The sequence below is a fragment of the Anthonomus grandis genome, chromosome 11 (assembly GCF_022605725.1).
Source record: "Anthonomus grandis grandis chromosome 11, icAntGran1.3, whole genome shotgun sequence".
Lineage (NCBI taxonomy): Eukaryota > Metazoa > Arthropoda > Insecta > Coleoptera > Curculionidae > Anthonomus > Anthonomus grandis.
This window is the reverse complement of record NC_065556.1, coordinates 28,737,110-28,755,849: the sequence shown is the minus strand read 5'-3', so window position 1 is coordinate 28,755,849 and position 18,740 is coordinate 28,737,110. Positions and strand designations below refer to the sequence as shown.

At 33.1% G+C, this 18,740-nt stretch overlaps 3 protein-coding genes across 6 annotated transcripts in view; 2 read left to right on the top strand and 1 right to left on the bottom strand.

Annotated features, from left to right (window-relative positions):
• LOC126742551 (restin homolog) overlaps window positions 1-11,568 on the top strand; it is a 127,874-nt gene extending 116,306 nt beyond the window's left edge. The window contains exons 12-13 of the mRNA XM_050449217.1: window positions 752-975; window positions 10,241-11,568. Of these exons, the coding sequence (XP_050305174.1) occupies window positions 752-975; window positions 10,241-10,526 (510 nt within the window). The 3' untranslated portion in view covers window positions 10,527-11,568. The remainder of the gene's footprint in view (window positions 1-751; window positions 976-10,240) is intronic.
• On the bottom strand, window positions 4,013-5,717 carry LOC126742552 (uncharacterized). Its single transcript, XM_050449218.1, has 3 exons — window positions 5,602-5,717; window positions 4,619-4,892; window positions 4,013-4,325 (listed from the first exon to the last, which is right to left on the bottom strand). The coding sequence occupies exons 1-3, from the start codon at window positions 5,704-5,706 to the stop codon at window positions 4,078-4,080; spliced, it is 627 nt and encodes a 208-aa protein (XP_050305175.1). The 5' UTR covers window positions 5,707-5,717; the 3' UTR covers window positions 4,013-4,077.
• Window positions 11,569-13,847: 2,279 nt separating the features above from the next.
• On the top strand, window positions 13,848-17,997 carry LOC126742198 (uncharacterized). 4 transcript variants are annotated; one of them, XM_050448787.1, is made up of 5 exons: window positions 13,848-14,048; window positions 14,166-14,364; window positions 17,215-17,411; window positions 17,466-17,704; window positions 17,759-17,997. In XM_050448787.1, exons 2-5 carry the CDS (start codon window positions 14,190-14,192, stop codon window positions 17,952-17,954), a joined length of 807 nt encoding a protein of 268 aa, XP_050304744.1. In that variant the 5' UTR covers window positions 13,848-14,048; window positions 14,166-14,189; the 3' UTR covers window positions 17,955-17,997. The 4 variants fall into 4 exon arrangements, with proteins under 4 accessions (XP_050304744.1, XP_050304743.1, XP_050304746.1 ...); XM_050448786.1 differs by having other exon boundaries at window positions 14,163-14,364; XM_050448788.1 differs by having other exon boundaries at window positions 13,855-13,983; window positions 14,163-14,364.
• Window positions 17,998-18,740: the final 743 nt, after the last annotated feature.

Below are 18,740 nucleotides of genomic sequence, written 5' to 3'. Positions count from 1 at the left end.
AGTGTGGTCTCCTCTATATCAGAATGCAATATATATGATTGAGAGAGTGCAAGATGGATTTTTACGGTGTGCTGCATTTAGAATGGGCATTAGCTTTGACGAGTACCATCGTGAGGACATGAGAGTAAGACTTAACCTAGATACATTGGCCAAAAAGCGTGTGAATGCTGATCTTTGTTTTGTCTTTAAGCTGGTTAATGGCATGATTAATGCTCCTGACCTTCTTTCTAAAGTGGGTCTCAATGTTCCAAACAGAACTCTACGCAATTTTTACCTTTATCATGTTCCTATGCACAGAACTTAATATGGCCATCATTCTCCTATCGATAGATATCTGAGTGTCTTAAACGCTTATAACATTGATTTATGTAGTAGTTCACTGTCCGTTTTTAATAGAATAGCCTGAGCAGACTATGGCTGTAATGGTGTCAACTCAGTTGTTAGATATATATATATTTATTTACATTGTATCAACTCACTAGGTTAAGTTATCTATTATGTAATAATCTATTTTCTAAATTTATTTTGTAAAATGGGGATTCCCGTAAATTTAGTAATAAATAAACAAATATGATAGTGATTTACCAATGCTGTCATATCGATTTTCATACTTACGACACTCGAAATGACTTACAATCTAAGTTGTTCGTCAGAAATTTTGAGACCACAACTTTTTAATCATTATTATATGGTATTGTATTGTATGTTAATAATCTAATTGAATCTTAAATACTAATAGTTGTTATTTTAGGTAAAGGGTGTGGTGGAGAAGTCCGACTCGGTCAGTTACGTGCTGAATTTGGACGAAAGTCCCGATCAAGTGGTTTCCCGGATTTTACGTCGAAGTTTCCGGAACACGACCCCGACCAAGTCGACATCGAACAAGAGGCCGAGGTTCAGGACGAATCCGCTTAGCTTGAGCGCGTCCAGTAGCGCCATCGTTCCTGCGTGCCAGGAGGATTCCAGACGATCCAGGTAAAATTTCAACTAAAACCATATTTGCATAAATGCGTGAAAGAAAGAGTAAGATAATCTCAAATAAGTTCTTTTTAAACGAGAAATACTGTAGCGTTTTTACCCGTTCGTTAGGCGTGCATTAAAATACTCAATGCATAAAAATAAATCACTTACGACTACTAGAAATATTTATTTAGTACTAGTTATGTCCGATTTAAATATCGCGCCAATATTCCAAATTAAACTGTCAACCGGCCTCCCAGCGGCGACGCAGCTCCTTATATACTCGGCTGACCATGATTCCGGAAGATTCGATAACCTTTTACGAGTCTCCGAGAGATGTCGTAATCGTATTAGCCTACTTACGTCATTCTGGAATGATGAAGAATCAACGCGGCGTTGCCGATATCGTTTTGCAATACCCAGTGCTTCATGAGTTGTATAAGGAGCAAGGACATTAATTTAATAAGTTTAGTTTTTAGCGCCATCAGTGGGGTGTTTATAATAAGTGATAAAAATTACTTAGGCCCATTTATTCTGTGGATTAAGGCAGTAAATATTTACTTTTTGACACAAAAGGGTAAAATATTTTGGTTTGTCTTCAAATTTTATATATTTCCTTTTTTTGGGATTTATTTTTATTTGGTGGTTATTATTAACGGGAATTATGGCTGCCACATTCAATGTCCTTTATTATTGTTTTTCTTTTAATTTATACATATTATGATAATAACTTACTCATGAAAACCCCATCTCTATATTTAGTACCAACATCTCTTGATAAACAGTAATTATGTAGTCAAAAAAGTGAAAGTATATTTTTTTAAATAAACGTTTACATTAAACATCACTTAGCTGTCTATATCTTATGCGTGTAGAAGACGCAAGTTTTACTTATAAAAAAACACACTTTGCATCCTGAATGTAATATTTATTAATTGTTTTGCCTCCTATTTAGTTATTGTGCATAATTATTATTACATTACATTAGATGAAAATTAACAAAAATAAATGCTTATACTAAAAACTAAAAATCTTATACAAAACACTACATTTTATGTATACTGGATTCTAAAATTACAGTGAGGATACTAAATACTTTTATAAATTTAACCACTCATTTAAATATAGCGCAAAGAGTTGATACAATTTTCTAAACTCTGTTGTTTTGCCTTTGTTCTTTAGCAGTTTCGTCCATTAAGGTACGAAACAGTTTCTCTTTTTCCCAGAGAATAGAGGAAGAGGCAGACTTTATTGTGTCACAGAAAGACAACAGAGGCAGTAAGCTGTAAAAATCAAAATTTTAAACTTGCTTAATTAATAAAAATATGGTTTTCTTACTATGACAAAAAAGGGACTTTTTCCCAGAGAATGGAAATCATACATGAATCATAAATGTATCATACCATGTTTCGTCAAAATAATATATGGATCTTTCTTCCTCCCAAAATGGTTTAATTTTCTTCAATTATTCTATAAACCACCTGATAATTCCACTACAGCAGCTCTTTTGTTAACCATTTTAAACTTAAATCCAAGTCAATCAAGAAAAATAAAAAACAATGTAAAACATGGGGTTTTATGTATATTTAAAATGATTTCATAGATAAACAATATAAAATTTTGCCATTTAAACAAGTATATCATGCGACAATAAATACGACATAAGCGCACGGACTATTTAGTGCGGCATCTGCGACACATCAAAGATTCTAATAATAGATCTCTGGGGCCTGTTTCATAAAAAATATTAGTCCAATATTATTGGCAAAAATCTAGTAATATTAGTTTACATTATCAATTTATGTTTCATAAACTTATTAGATAATATTATTAATTATTAGCGTATTGGTTAATAAATTAGTACATTTTATTAGGATAATTTGAGAACTGTTTCATAAATACCTAGACTTCATAAATTTTACTAATAAAATTGATGTATTTTTATTAGTGTTTTTAGCATAATAATGTGAGTTAGAATAATAGAGTTAATTTGCAAAAGTTTACAAAATGGGCGATTCTGAATCAAGTGACGAGGAAGAGAGAGTTTTTGTGAGAAGACCAAGAATATTTAGGGAACGAATTTCCTATTTTTATATAGAAGATACTTATGAATTTAATGAACGATTTAAAATTAACGAAATTACGCGTTAACGCCGAAACAGCAACTAATGGTTGCTTTACATTAGCTTGGAAGTGGCATGCAGTATCACAGTGCAGGAGATATGCATGGCATCTCAAAAGCTACAGTATGCCGTATAGTTCACAAAGTTGTTCTATCTATTAACAGAACCATGCTTAGAGAAACCGTTTGTTGGCCCGATGATATTGGAAGAGTTATGTATCAATTTAAACAAATTGCTGGTATGCCGCTTGTTTGTGGAGCAGTTGATGGAACACTTATTAAAGTTGATGCACCTAGTTTACATGAACCAGCTTTTGTTGATCGCCATGGAAACCACTCTTTAAATATTATGCTTGTTTGTGGTCCTTCGTTAAAATTTTACTACGTTTCCGCTAACTGGCCTGGTAGCGTAAGTGATGCGAGAGTTCTGCGAACTAGTTCATTATTCCAAAGAATGGAAAACGGTTGGCGACCATTTCCAGGATCTGTATTGCTGGGAGACTCCATTTATCCACTTAAATCATGGCTTATTCCACCTGTTTTACGAAATGACGGTGACGCTTCGCAAATGCGATTTCTAAGAGCTCATAAAACGACTCGCAGAGTAGTTGAATGTGCTATAGGCATTTTAAAAGAAAAATTTCCTTGCCTCAATTATGTTCGACTGAGAAATACAGTGTTTGCTTGCGAAATGATAAAATGTTGCGTCACTCTTTGCAACATATCAAAAGCAGATAACGAACAATATAACATAGAGGAGGAAGAAAATGCCAATGATGACAACATAGATGCAGAAGAACAAGATGAAATAGATATAGGAGCTGAGGAGAAACTTAACTATTTTTACAATTATTTTCGTAATAATTAATTAAAATATAGGACAATAAAAGAAAGGTTAGGACGTATAAAAGAAACTACAATATATTTTTTTAAATGCAAAATTGTTCTTTATTTACCTTTTTTATTTAGATAGATAACAATTTTTTTTAAATCAGTCATAGTTTTTCATTAATACCGATTACATCACCTTCTTCATTTAAAATATATTCAGTAATATTTTGTGTGTCCTTTTGCTCTTCAATATGGCTTGTAAGGTTACAGTGACTTACATTAAGTGACCTTTCTTTATCCCACACTTCCAACTCCAATTTTCGGACTTCTAGTTCAAGTTTTTTTCTCTTGAGGTCCTCGAGGTATTTTGTTTCATTGGAATTTTGGACAATGATTTTTCTCTTAAGACATCCTGCAACCGAAAACAATTAATTTTAGTAAAAAGGTCAAATCAAATGATGGAAAAAGGACAGTGTAGGGAATGATAAATACACGCTTGGAAAACTTACTTGGAAAGGTTACTTTCTATGCACAAAAATAAACGAGTTTTTTGGTGGAAAAATAAAAAATATAAGTAATAATCTTTTTATGAGGACAGTCTTTATCGAGGTCTTTATCTAATGGAAATGTATTTTTGTCCAGCTGTAGCCTTCTATCCAAAGCCAGCTGGAATTGAAAATTAATTTAGGAACTATCGATAATAACCTCTTGTTAACTTTTGGGACTTCAGCGGTGGGCTTACGACATCTTCAAATGTATTTCCCACATCCTCTTTTATCTCTGTTACATCAGGTAATGTCTCAGTATTAGTCGGTAGAGTTTGGGTTACAACCTCTTCCTCCATTGAATCCGCGACCCCGATTCCTTCTATAACTGGAGAGTTTTTTCCAATTATTTCAATTACTAGCTTGTCGGTGTCATCAAGTTTCGAATCGGGGCCGCCATCTGATCCAGTTTTTTTTGCGTTATCAAGTTTGATCTAAAAAATATCTTCAATTAAAATACAAAGTATATTAGTTTTTATTTTAAATTAGAGCGTTAGCACTGCATTGTAGCGTAATAAAACAATTGCATGAATATTTTTTTAATAAAATTGCTGAGCAAGAGTAATAAAGTTCTATTTTTTTAAGTGCCTACATTGAAAAAAAACGGATGCTAATGAAATTAATACCATCATGCGATCCCTTCAAAATAAGAAAATAAAAAAATATACAAAATTGTCCAAAAATAACTTAAAAATTGTTTTTTCCCGTTTTTTTGGACCAAAAAACAATTTTTTTTTTGTTTTGGGTAAAAATGGTATTATCGCTTTCGTTATTTATCATGAATAAAATAAATTTTTCCTCTCTTCCTCTTAAAGCCCAATTCATAAACTTTGCGCCTTGCGTTTAGTACGTAGAGCTCATGAACTGGATCTGATTCGACTCACCCCACTTTTGAGATTTTACTCATAGGCAACGCAAAATATTAAGCCGTTTAAAAGTTATTACTTAACACGCACATACTAGATTTTTAGAAAAAAACAGACACGATTTTTTTCCTCTAAACCGACTTTTACGACGTTTTAGGACTTTGTGAGATATCTAAACCACTTATATGGTTACGGATTATTATAGTGTATCTTAATACACTATAATAATCCGTTTGTATACAAACGGATTATAATGCGGAAGTAATAAGTTACTTACCATTGTTCGGTTCCGAATATTAGGCCAAGTAGCATCACGCACGTAGGTGTAGTCTTTCTCGCATGTAATCAATCCAATAGAAACCGCATAGTCCCTAACTTCCATCCATGCGGATCTTTTTGTTTCCTTAGTCAGTGTGGTAGAAAACTGTCCAAATAGACTATCTTTCATGTCTTTAATTTTTCGGAGAAAGTTTTGTTGCTTAACTTGCTTTTCCGATCTTTTACTTCTTATTTTAGACATTATGCAAATTTAACGCCACTTAATGGAACCGCACGCATTTTCGCCGATCCTAATGGGTTCAGTAATGGAAAACGTGTAGGCGAATTTGATTGGTTAAAAGCGATCACGTGATACTTTTTTTTGTTTTTGTTTTTTACTCACTTTGCCGTGCAGGTTATTAGTGTTATTAAAGTGGTTATTGATTATTAGGTCAGAGTTAAAATTGAAATTGAAAAATTGAAAATCTACAGGAGGAAATAATAAAAAAATGGACGTAGATGAACATATATTGCTGAATTTACCATTAGGATATACATATTTAGTAGTGTATACTAAAGGCAATTTATTTATAATACTGTAAAGGCTCTGGTTCACTAGCAAATCAGTTCAGTAGCAAATAGTGCATTCGACTTAATTAAACACTTTTATTAATTTTTTGAATTTTTAAAATATTATACTTTCAATAGGTTTGGCTTAAGAATTATGAGCAACACACGAAAACCAGCTGGAGAAAAGCTGCTACATATCCAAATTGTGGAAAAATTAATATTTACAAGGTTGATCTACGTTGCATTCATCTTACAGATAAAAGAGTCAAGGGAATAAGATCTACACGAAATACAGATTGTCCAGCAAAGCTTAATATTGTCATTAAAAGGTTTGTAATATTTTAAAGCTAAAATCTTAACTTCGACAAGGTCATAACCCTTCATCGGCCTTGCATTATTTAAAAACAGATTTGTTGCTGGAAAATCCAGAAAATTATTATGAAATGGCAGCAAATTCTCATTATGTCCCGACAACAATTTACTATGTTTATTTCAAACCATTTATGTTTCTGTAGCACATAAATTGTTTGAAAAGGAGTTTTCAAAAGAGTATGGATGTTTTACAGGTAATTTTACTTAACATTTTGCTGTTACTTTAAAGTACAAAGTGGTAGATCCAGGGTTCATTTTAGAGAGGTACAACATCTACATATATAAACACACAGGGTTGTACAAAAAGACATAAGGTTGTATCGTAATGAAAAAAAATATTACTGTGAGGCTGCGAGAGCTACAACTAACTAATTAACTAAAACATAAACTATTAGTTATATTAACTAAAACAGTAACAAATAATCAAACTGAAAAACCTGGATCTACCTATGCAGTGGTGGGTTTTAACGATAAACCTATTTTATTTTAGGAAATTTGATGTTAGAAAATTTAAAAGCAAAATTGGATGAATACACTAAAACATATAATCAAGGAAGAGCAAAGCTTTGCAAAACCAAAGATGATGATCACTATTTTGTAGTTTTGTGTACTCCAATTATGTCTCCAGCTCATCAAAACATAAGTCAAAGTCGAGAGTTGGTAATGGTCGATGCTTCTGGTGGAATGGACAAACAGAGACATCGAGTATATTTCTTTATAACACTAACAGTGGCAGGTGGCTTGCCACTTGGAGTCATCATAACTGATACTGAAAAGGAGTATGTTTTTGATGAAGCATTACAAGAAATGAAAAATATATTACCGCCTGACTCATTTTATAAACAAAGATACCCTACAGTATTTTTAACTGACAATGACCTGAAAGAAAGAAATCCCTTAAAAAAAATTTTGCTGGTTCTGTGCTTTTGTTGTGTCAATTTCATTTTTTAAAAGCATGCTGGCCTTGGTTATGTTACACCAAGCATGGAATTTTGCAATCTAATCGACAAGAGCTATATTTCATGATAAAAAACATTGTTTATGCTTTAAATGTAGAAGAAGCTTTAAAGCACCATACAGTAATTCTCAACAGTAATGTCTCAAAAAAGTATCCTCTTTTCATAAACCATTATTTAAAATTATGGAATTACAAAGAGGACTAGGCTACCTGTTATCGACAAAAATATATGTTAAGAGGTACACAACAAATAATGTAGAGGTGGTTTTCCGAATTCTAAAGGACTGTATCCTAAACAGAGTTATGGCCTTTAGTATCATTCAGCTGGTTGACTATATTCTTACTCGCTATGAAATGTATATGGAAAAAAGACTCATAGATTTCACGAATGGTCGATACCCAAAAGCTATGTTACCCAAACAAAGAGGCAATGTGTCCTATGAGATTCAGAGATGTATTGATATGCAGGGTGTTTTTAACCTAATTTCTAGTGAAAATAAGAAGCAATATTGGGTAGACATTATTAATGGTACCTGCTCTTGTGCTAAAGGCACAACAGGCAGTTTATGTTCATATGCATCCGCTGTGATTCTTTATATGGAAGACAAGTTTGAGAGTGGTTTTAATTTAGTTTCTGAGAATGCCAAACAAACAATGTATTACATAGCCACAGGAAAAAAGTGCCCTAGTAATTGGTTAAAGCCGCTGAAAGAAATTCCTGTCCCCGTAAGCAATACAGAAATATTCGAAAGTAATAACGTCCTTAGTAACCCAAGTAGTAACGTACTGACGCCTTTGGAAATTCCCGAGAAACTTTAATTCAAAAGAAGGATGAAAACAATATTTTTGAGCTATTGGATACAGAAAAATGGAAAAATTTGTTTGATAGAATAACAAAAGGTGTACAAAACCAACCAAATATTTTTGTCCCAGCAGTGCAAAAAATTCTGAGTAATACGAAAAAATTTGCAAACCCAGAAACTGGTCTTAGTGCATTACATACATTTGGTAAATATAGTGGACTTGTACCTTTTAAAAATGGAAAGAAAACAGCACAAAATAAACAATTAAGAAGAAAACATTCCTTATTTATAAGTGTTCAACCTTCAGCAATTGGTCGACGTAAAAAGTGTTTAAGCGGAAAAAAATATATCAGCTGGTCGTCCTAGGCAAGGTATAAAACTTATGTCAATTTACAAGATCACCATTACACTAAATTTAATTCTTTACCTGTTAACAAAAAACCACACAATTTACAAACTGCAGTTTATTTAAACAAAAGTATTGGTGTTACGAAATGTAAAAAAAATTAAAATATATAATATATATAATATATAATATAAATATAATATATATATAATATAAAATATATATTCGGGTTTTAAAACAACGTCTGTATTGTTGATATATTTTAAACATTCATTAACATTGTAACTTTTTATAGAAAAATGTGTAAATTCTTAATGATTAAAGTTTAAGTACACCGGACAAATATATTTGTATTTTAATTTAAATAAAAGTTCCTGGTCTAAAATTTGTTTTATTTGTTTACTTATTTTCGAGAGAATTTTACCCCAAATATATATATGTAACTATCTAGAAAGGAAGCTTAGTAGGTATAGTAGATATAACTACCGAGGTAGCTAGTTATATCTGTGATTTTACATTAAGTAGCCATATTTTTAATAAGTGCATTTCTCTCACTAAAATAATAATTATTAAATAATAAAATAGTTCCTAAATATCATGTCAGTACTAAATACATATATTATTTATTAATACATGTATAATATGTATTCTTACTTGTGATATTTTAGGATTATGAATAGATTTCAGTTTCTTTTTGCTATAAACAACTGAAAATGTACTAAAACGTCGAAAATTCGATTTAGGCAACAAACATTTTCCTAATTTCGTTTTTCTCCGTGCGGTGAATATGCGTTTACTTTTTACCAGTTTATTATCACCTTCGAATTTGGACACACACTTAATAGGAATTACACCTTAAAAGAACAGCACAAAAAAATAAGAATGTTAGTTTTATATTTGAGCAAAATCGCAATAAGGGGAGAGGGGTCGTAAACTATAGGGTGTATTTTATTGTGGCATTTAATATGTCCCAGAGCAATATGGGAACATATTTATAGAAACACCGAGATAATTTATATTTCTTGTAATGTTTCGTAGGAACATTACAAAAGAATATAAATTAACTCCCATAAACATTATAAAAACAGTAGGTATACGCATATATCTAAAAACGTTCATTAATAATTATAATTTTATATACTGATGCTTTAGCGAGAATTCGAATTATTTTAAAATATCAGGATCTTTTATTTTTATTTCAACGCATAAATATTTAAAAACGGGCACAAAATTCTTAACCAATCAAATTTGCTTAAATGTCTCCCATTACTGAACCCATTAGGATCGGCGAAAATGCGAACCGCACCGCAAATTATGACATAACCTCACTAACTTGTAAACAGCTGACTAGTAAAATAATATTATTAGTCTTCACTTTTATTAGTCTAATATATATTTTTATGAAACAGAAAAAAGCATACTAATATTATTAATTTATGAGACTAATATTAATAGCTAATATTATCAGTATGGTTTATGAAACAGGCCGCTGAACTGGACTTTATAAGCTAAGATTATGGTCTGTATTATCAAAAATTGTTTTAGTTGGAGTTCGGTGTGATCCTTTACAATTATTAAATTTGAAATCATATTTCTCCTCCTTTTCCAGGTCGGTTTCCGCGAGACACGCGGACGACGGCGACGACGTGTTCCTCTGGAACCACGACGATCACGGCACTAGTTCCACCCCAAAACTGAGTGAGAAAGAACGCCTGGATCTGGACGAAGAGAACCTGGACGTCGATCTGGAGCTGCCAGCGCTCCCCAACGAAATGGACAAGAGAAACGGCGTCCTGACGTTGCCGAGCCCGAAACGTTTGGCGGACAGCGACAGTAACTCTGAAGATGACGTAGATGACGAGGACGAAATTACCAGCGGCTCGTCGCAACTCTGAAACGAGATGTACTTTTATTTGTGTTTTTTCGTCGACGAGGAGTTTTGAGAGGGTGGGGGGGGGGGCAAAATTTGATAAATGTGATAAAACAGGTATTACTTATTCGGTGCGAAAAGTGCGAGCAATTTGAAATTTTGAGTGGCTAGATAGGAAGTAGCGTTTGAAGTTATATAGAAGGATATTATGGAAACCTTTTCGCAAAGTCACACACGAGTACTAATTTAGTAAAATGAAATTTAGGTGATAGTTGGAACTGAGCTCTTTGTTATGTGTAATGTTCAAAATTTGTCTTTGTTGATTATGTTTTTTAGTGTTACGACAAATATATTATGACAGAGAATTATTTAACATAAGACGTTTATTCTTGTGAGAAAATTTAAGCATAATACAGGGTGTACCTCCAGGAACTATTTTAATAGAAATAGGAATATTTGGCACCGTAGGTAGATAAATGTATAATGTTCTATATTTACACATATTTTAAATTCAAAACAAATCTTAAACTCTGCCTACGGTCAAATAATTGTAAGAGGACATTAAAACAATTTCTGATATAGTATACATTTCTTAGTATCTTTAAACCTTATTTTTCTTGTATGTTCCTACCTCGTTGCCAAAAGTTTCCTATTTATAATCACCCTGTATATGTACGTTATTTTGGGGTTTTTTTGGACCACTGTATTGCAAATAAATTATATTAATTTGTTTGTGCTAACTATTTTATAATATGTGACTTTATATACTTTATGGTGGATGATAGTAAATGTTATTGATATTTAAGTTTTATATTTTGAGCGACACAAGTTTTGTGATTTAGTATACATTCAAATAAATATAATAATTCTCGAGTTTTTGTTTAGTAATGTTGTAAAGGCCAAAGGATTTTTGTATTTAGTTTTTTTATTTAATAATCCTTTTGTCGAGTTTGCTGTTTATTATGTATTGTATTTGAGACGTAGTTCTTTGGTTATACTTTCTTATATAGTTTTTAATTTTATTATAAATATGTCTTAATAATAAATATCACGGTTTTATTAATTTATATGGTGTTATTATTTCCTGACTCAGTATTAGCATGCGTTTCTATAGTGTCAGAGTATTTTTAAAAGGAGGGTTGAGTTTAAAGAAAAAAAATTTAATTTTCTTGAAACTTCATTTCAAGCGATCGTCTAGGAATCTTGGGACTCAGGAGGGTTTATGTGCCAAAAAATGGGCTAAATGTCCACTTTTTCTCATTGGGCCACGTGTCACTCTTCGCTTATGTCCTGGATCATATGGAAAATGTATTTTTACTACGTAATTATGATCTTTACAGACATTAAAGATCATCTTATGGCACTCGTCTACAAAACTTGGGATTTAGGAGGGTTTATGTGCCCAAAACTTCATTTTTTCGCATTCAAGCGCGTATCACTCTTCGGTTATGTCCTGGATCATCTGGAAATTGTATTGATGACATATAAAATTATTAGACAGTGGCAGTTCACGCATCCATAATTGGCGAATCTGGATGGAAAATTTTAAAACCTCTTTGTCAGCTTCAAAAAAAATCATCTCAATGTTACTGTTGCCAATGGGAATACTTGCGAAGTCATTGGTAGCGTTTACATTCCTGTCCAACTCTAAGATCATAAATGGCCCAAAAAAGAGGCAAGCTTTATCACTCAATAGTATGAGTTTGCAAAATCCTTCCTCTTATTAACCTTTGACACCATATTGTAGCGGGGGTCCTACGTACTCGCCGTATGTCCACCCTCTAACCCTTGACGTCGCAGGGTATCCGTCAACACCCCTCACTATTTCTTTGTACAGTTATAGGAGAAAAGTCGACAAAATGCCTCGGGCGCCACTCTAAGTAATTAAAGGAGCTTAGAGTCCCCTCTAGCCTCTCGGGTAAGCCTTTAGACAGTGGAGAAACCAGGTAGAGATTGAAAGTAGACTCAACAACAGTAGTAGTAGTACAAGTAGACGAAACTATCTCCATTACCAATTTCTATGATTAAGCACAGGCAGTTATTTGGGAAAATGTACCGGAAAATTCGGCACTCTATTAATGACGCAAAATAGTAAGGGTTTTAGTTTAAGGGACGGGGTATGATGTTTTGTACAAGCGGTTACGGATGACATTCGTTAAGCAAAGCCGGAAAGTCAACACCAATCAAGCAAAGCAATCTCAATCAATCGGTCAACATTTACCTCTGCTCTGTTGCTATACAAGATAGTATTTATGACATCACGGACTCGATTATTACTTGTCTCTCACCACTTTGAGAAGCCAAGCAATAATTAATAAACGCGGCTACTGCCTGCCCTACAAAACACGAAGAAAGGTAGTGTCCAAGCAGTAGTTTTCATCAATCAAACAATTAAACGGAACGGTACGGCCGCGGACAGAGCAGAAAATAAAAAGTCAATAATAAAAATTATCAATTAAATACAAAATAAATCCGCAGCGAGTGTTTCTCTGATTGCATCACCCGCTTACTACCTGCCCTACAAAACACGAAGAAAGATAGTGTCCAGGTAGTAATTTAACAAAAACTGACTGACTGTGAATACTGACTCTGGTACAGAATGTTAGACCTGGTCGTGTCCAAGTTAAAACCTGGACACTGTCTAGATCCTAGGCGCGGTATATGCAAGCAAATCCTTTGCAAAAGGTATGTGAAGTCAATTTTGTGGTTAAGTAAATTAAACGAGAATTTCACCGAATGCATTTCTCTCCTCTTCGCAAGTGACCGTTCATCTGGAGAGCAGCAGGTTATGGTCAAAACCCATTGGAGGATAGACTCCATAGAATTTTGGCAGTGGCAGTGAAATTTCTAATAATAAAGCCCAGCATACGAGTAGCTCCAGACACAGTATCTTCGATGTGAGGGATAAAGGAAAATTTTTGGTCAAAGGTGACTCCCAAGATCCTTAAAACAGCTAGACCTTGTTTGATATAGATATATTAGATTAGATAGTTTTAGTATAAGAATAAACCAATTATTTCAACTTATTTGTTAAATAAAAATATTGATATCATAGTGACAGCTTCAAATAAACTATGTGCCCATTTATAGAGGAAAATTACCCTCAATTGACTAACAAAAAAAAAACTGTAACAAAGTCGACATATTTTAACATATTATTGAAATATATAGACTTTGGTTATATCTTAACTTATCGGCGTAATTACATTTCTTAATACCACCGATAAACCCCAGCAAAATCATGAGTTCACTCGCATTAAAAATAATTGTGTATGCGCATGGTCTGACCCAATAACGCTGCCGAGCTGCCTCGGACGATTTCCGAATCGAGTGGTTCAGTCGGCGCGAGTTGAATCGTATGCGAGGGTCCCTTTTCATTATCGCTAGCGGTCGACGTGGAATTTTATCGATTTCGAGGTCACACGATCCGACGTTTATACGTGCTTTCGTTCATTTTTAATTTCACGCGGCGAACGTTTCAAGTAAGTGAAGCTTAACCGTTGATTAAAGCGAAGCTAACGCTCGGTTAAGTACAGAAAATAAAAAGGTGAAGACACCTTTAACACAATAATAGATATGATAATAAACATTTAAGTAGAATATTTTCTTTCTTCACCAACGGACTCTTCAATTAACTCTAATCCCTCCTAATAATCTCCAGTAGGTTATTTAATTCAGTTTCCAAGATATGCATCAGATGGTCATGGTGAACAGCAAAAGGTGGAGAGAATCAGAAACGATTAAATTCGTACAACTGTACGAGCAGGCGGAATGTTTATGGAACGTTAGACATCCACATTATAAGATCAGAACCGCCAGGGAGAAGGCCAGTCTGCACATCATTGAACAAATGAATATGCCAGGTGTGTACGTATAGAGTCCTAAGGTTGGAGCCCTTGATGGTGTGTCACTCAAATCACAAAACGGTTTTACCACTAAACAGATCATCTTTATTTTATTCTCGACACGTGTTTCGCTAACGACAACCGACTAGAGTTATTGACTATGTTTGCACTAGAAACGAAGGTGATAACTGTAAATGTGCAGTTTAATTTGGGTCAGGTTGCAGAGATCTCTGGGGTACTAAAAGTTTTATGGATGCATTACAAAAGTTGACGCTCTCTTCATACATTACGAAAATGTTTTATAGATAACTCGTTTTTTATTTCGGACTTTAATTAATATAAAAAAATTTAGAGGCTTGTTGTGGAACTTTCAAAAAAGAAACATTATCAATATTTAATGTCTTCTACCTTAAATAGGAAAAAGAAATTTTGGAACATAGTAGAGCCTTAATAATTTTTTTACACGGTTTCTTAAAGATTATGACTCACTATTAAGTTTTCAGGTAATCCATTAAATTACTTAAAAGTCCAATGTCCACACTCATTTTATCTGACATCAACCAACAATCAAATACAAAATGGAATAGATACTCAGGCTGGGATGGCATTTCATTGAAGATCTTTCAGCATTTAGCCGCTCAAGCTCTGATTGCACCTTCTGACTTTTTATTGATAATAACTGTGAACTTTTAAGAATCATACTTCAAGCCCTACTAATAAGTTATCCTCAAGTTGCTATGCATTAAGCATAGTCTTGAAAAACTTGGATTTTACTCAATCAACGAGCAGTTCGTTAATTGAGTCTTTTTTGCGGGATAATATAGACTTTTGGGGCTGTATACGATCAGAATTTACTTCAAAACAGGTGTCAAGAGATTGTATGCTGGAAACTCTGTAAATTCTTATTTAGGAGACATATCATAATATTAGATAAAAAAATTGCCCTGGCTGTTTCACCAAGTTGAACACATCTTACAATACAGAGAGGGTGCTTGCTGACTCCTATTCCTCACACAAGTCTTGTTCAAAAGTCAATAATAAATGTGGCTATAAAAATCTACGATCATCTATTAACAAACGTAAAAGAAATTAATCCCTTATTGACTATTACACTTGAAGCGAATTTTTCGAAGATAGATTATGGAGTAGCGGATTTTTTCTTATGTCCTTTCAACTTTGTTAAAAAAAAATAGATTTATTGCGTAAAAGCACGGCCTCATATTACGTTAGCCTTAGAGATACTGATAACACTTCATGTCGTCAGTTGTAGGTGTGTTAACTTGATTGACGTCCTTGAAACTGGTAAGATCCAGAGAATTAGATGTAGAAATATTGTGTAAACCAACATTTTATTGTACATGTCTTTAAACTAACATAATCGACATTTGCATGTTAAATTACAATAAGTTATTACTGTCTATTATATGTAGCTACGTACCGGTCGTTCATCTACTTTACTACTTTAAATATACATGTAAATGTTTTATTATGGTCATAATTTATAGTTTAATATTTATGGTTGTTTGTGATCCAATCTCTCTGTCTTTTATTATTCGACATCTCTATAATGTACTACTCATTTGGCATTTTTAAAACCCTAGCTTTGTCAATAGATTTATATATTCTCTGATAATAAAACATTTTTGAATTTGACAATGAAAATTTATACTATATTTATACAAATGGCTTTGATAGAGTTTTTAAAAGCTTAAGTCTAAGAATGGTCTATCAAAGTTTGGCCAAGTTAATAAATCTTTTAGAAAACCCAAAAGATAAATTAAATATCAGATTTCAAGAATATGTAGCGTCAGTGAAATATGGAGGAGTTGAAAAGTCAAGTTTGCCTGAACATGTTTAAATACTGGCCACTTTGTACGAATGGAAAAATTAAAGGCATTTAAGTCAGTTAATACTTTTGTTATTAACTTGTACTATTTTAATAATATAGGAATAGTTACTGGAAATCGAGAGCGCAATTGAATATTCCACTTCACAGTGCTATTTTTTTATTGCTTTAATTTTAATTCATTAAATGTTTGTTTTAATAATTTAGTTGAAAGTTGTATTATGCGAAAAACACTTTGCATAATTTATGACGATCCTTTGTCATGTATTATTTATATTTTTTGGCTGGTAATCACTATACAAGTACTCAAAATAGCCGCACTTGGAGTTAGTTTGATGACATCTTTTATCATCGTTCCTGCTCTGAGTTGATTGCCAGCAATTGATGCGCTAAACCGATGTAATTTATAATTTTGTTGTGCCATTTTCTCTACTTTGTTAATTATCACAATATTTGGGCAATTGTGAATAGTTTCCTTATCTGTTACAATTCCCAAGTCCCAATAAACTTTTGCTCTTTCATTCTGAACTGTTTCTTAACCTCATTGTCATGTCGTTAGTTCTATATTATAAATTATTAACCTAGGTAAGAGCAACTAACTTTCACGTACTGAATGGTCTCTGGTTTATCGTTACAAAATCTGCATCCGTCGTTTGGTATATCGTATAGGAAACTAGATGTACGAGTATACGAAAGTTTAACAATATTCAAAAATCACAAAACCATTCTTAATAAGGATAAAGGTCCAATTCCTAAATTATATATAGTGTTTAAACTTTGTTCAGCCATACTTCATTGGATTTTTTGCTCTATTAGTTTCATCTTCAGTATATAAGGCCACTTATAAGTAGTTTTAGTTAAATTTTAATCTTCTCCCGAAGATTCTTACATTGTTAGCGAAACACGTGTCCAAAATAAAATAAAGATATTTTGGTTGGTGGTTAAACTGTTTTGTAATATAGATATAACTTATATCTCATCTCTCTTTTATGACTTATGTTTCTATGTCCATTTCATTTCAGATTTTGGTATGTCAGAACTAAAAACCAAAATCAAAAATATCAGGAGCACGTATCAGCAAGAAGTGAACAAAATGAAAAAGTCCAAACTGAGCTTGGCCGGCGCCGTTATCGAAGAATACAAGACCAACTTAGCCTGGTTTCCGGTGGCCGATAGGTTCTTATCCAAAGTCATAAATAACGTTTTCAAGAATAACCAGGTATGTATGACTTTAATCGTCGATTATAGTAAATTAATAAAGTATTTTAAAAAGGTATCAGAGTCCAATAGCGAGAGCATAGGCTTTCAGATGGAACCAGTTGCATACGGTCATTTGCAAGATGAACCTGAAGATTTTTCTTCTTTCACAGTGAACCTTGAAGATATCAAACAGGAAATTGATATTGACGAATATAGTCATGATATCTCATCGGTTCAGTTTGAACCTGAAGAAACAGTTAAAAAAGAAAAAGAGGGAAGAGGGAAGAAAAGGAAAGCAAACGGGGAGATGAGGTAGAATAAATAGTCTTTGAATTGGTTGATGTTTCTTTGACCTAGTAATTTTAGTCCAGGTCCAGTGATAATGGATTCCGAAAGTCTTCAAGACGAGTGGTACCACTTCGGGCATAATGTAGCGTGCCAGCTAAGACATCTCCCTTTAGAACGAGCCTTGGAGTGTGAACAGAAGATTTTGGAAATTTTAAAGCAAGAGAGGATCAATCATGTTAAATCGCTTGGTGAAGAGAATAAGACTGTTTTATAAGGAAAAATTTGCATTAAATAAAGTCAAAGATTGTTTTTAATTATGTTCGTTTTTTATTAATCGCATGGAAATAGATCGGGAGAAAGAACTGGAGTTAAAAGAGCGATATGCACAAGCAAACTATTATGCTGCCCTTGTAGACAGCATCACGTACAGTGGTTGTCAAATATCCCCGAAATTAAAAAAAAATATGGGTTATATTGGGTTCAAATTTTTTTTTATTTATACATTATGAGAATTCTTCGTGCAAGAAAACTTACAAAATTACTCAACGGAATTTATTTGCTAATCATTGGAGAATCGCACGGTACACAATGCTGTTTACACATCTCCAGGTACTTGTCAATAAGTGCAATTGCAAAAAGCTTAAATACAGCATCCTGTGCCGCTATTGTTAATAATTATTCTCAGATTTCCTGAGTAATTTGTTAAAGTTTGCCTTATCATTTCTATACTGAAAGCAACTTTAAAGAAATTAAATTTTCCAAGTTTTCACTGTACAGAACACAAACATGTCTGCATTGTAGCAACAATATAAGTGATATTATAATTTGTCAACTAAGCGGTATGGAATGCTGTCTGCTTGACAAACAGCTGCTTGTCTACAATGACATCTACCAACACTACTAAGCACCACGAACCTCTACCTCTACCGATTTTTCGGTAGATCTACCGATCTAGCCTCTTACTTTAGGATATACCGAATTACCATAGTTTTCTACCGATTTTTCACTTTAAACAGAGACAATATTTAAAGTAAAAAACAACCATTGTCTCTGCTTTAAA

Bases quoted from the DNA above. Each gene is read 5' to 3' on its own strand.
- LOC126742198 (XM_050448787.1), top strand. From the start codon at position 14,190: ATGCATCAGATGGTCATGGTGAACAGCAAAAGGTGGAGAGAATCAGAA. The intron at 14,365-17,214 runs GTGTGTACGTAT...ATTTCATTTCAG, and splicing joins TGAACAAATGAATATGCCAG to ATTTTGGTATGTCAGAACTA. The intron at 17,412-17,465 runs GTATGTATGACT...TATTTTAAAAAG, and splicing joins ACGTTTTCAAGAATAACCAG to GTATCAGAGTCCAATAGCGA.
- LOC126742552 (XM_050449218.1), bottom strand. From the start codon at position 5,706: ATGGAAGTTAGGGACTATGCGGTTTCTATTGGATTGATTACATGCGAG. The intron at 4,893-5,601 runs GTAAGTAACTTA...GATATTTTTTAG, and splicing joins ATATTCGGAACCGAACAATG to ATCAAACTTGATAACGCAAA. The intron at 4,326-4,618 runs GTTATTATCGAT...TTTCGGTTGCAG, and splicing joins GTCCCAAAAGTTAACAAGAG to GATGTCTTAAGAGAAAAATC.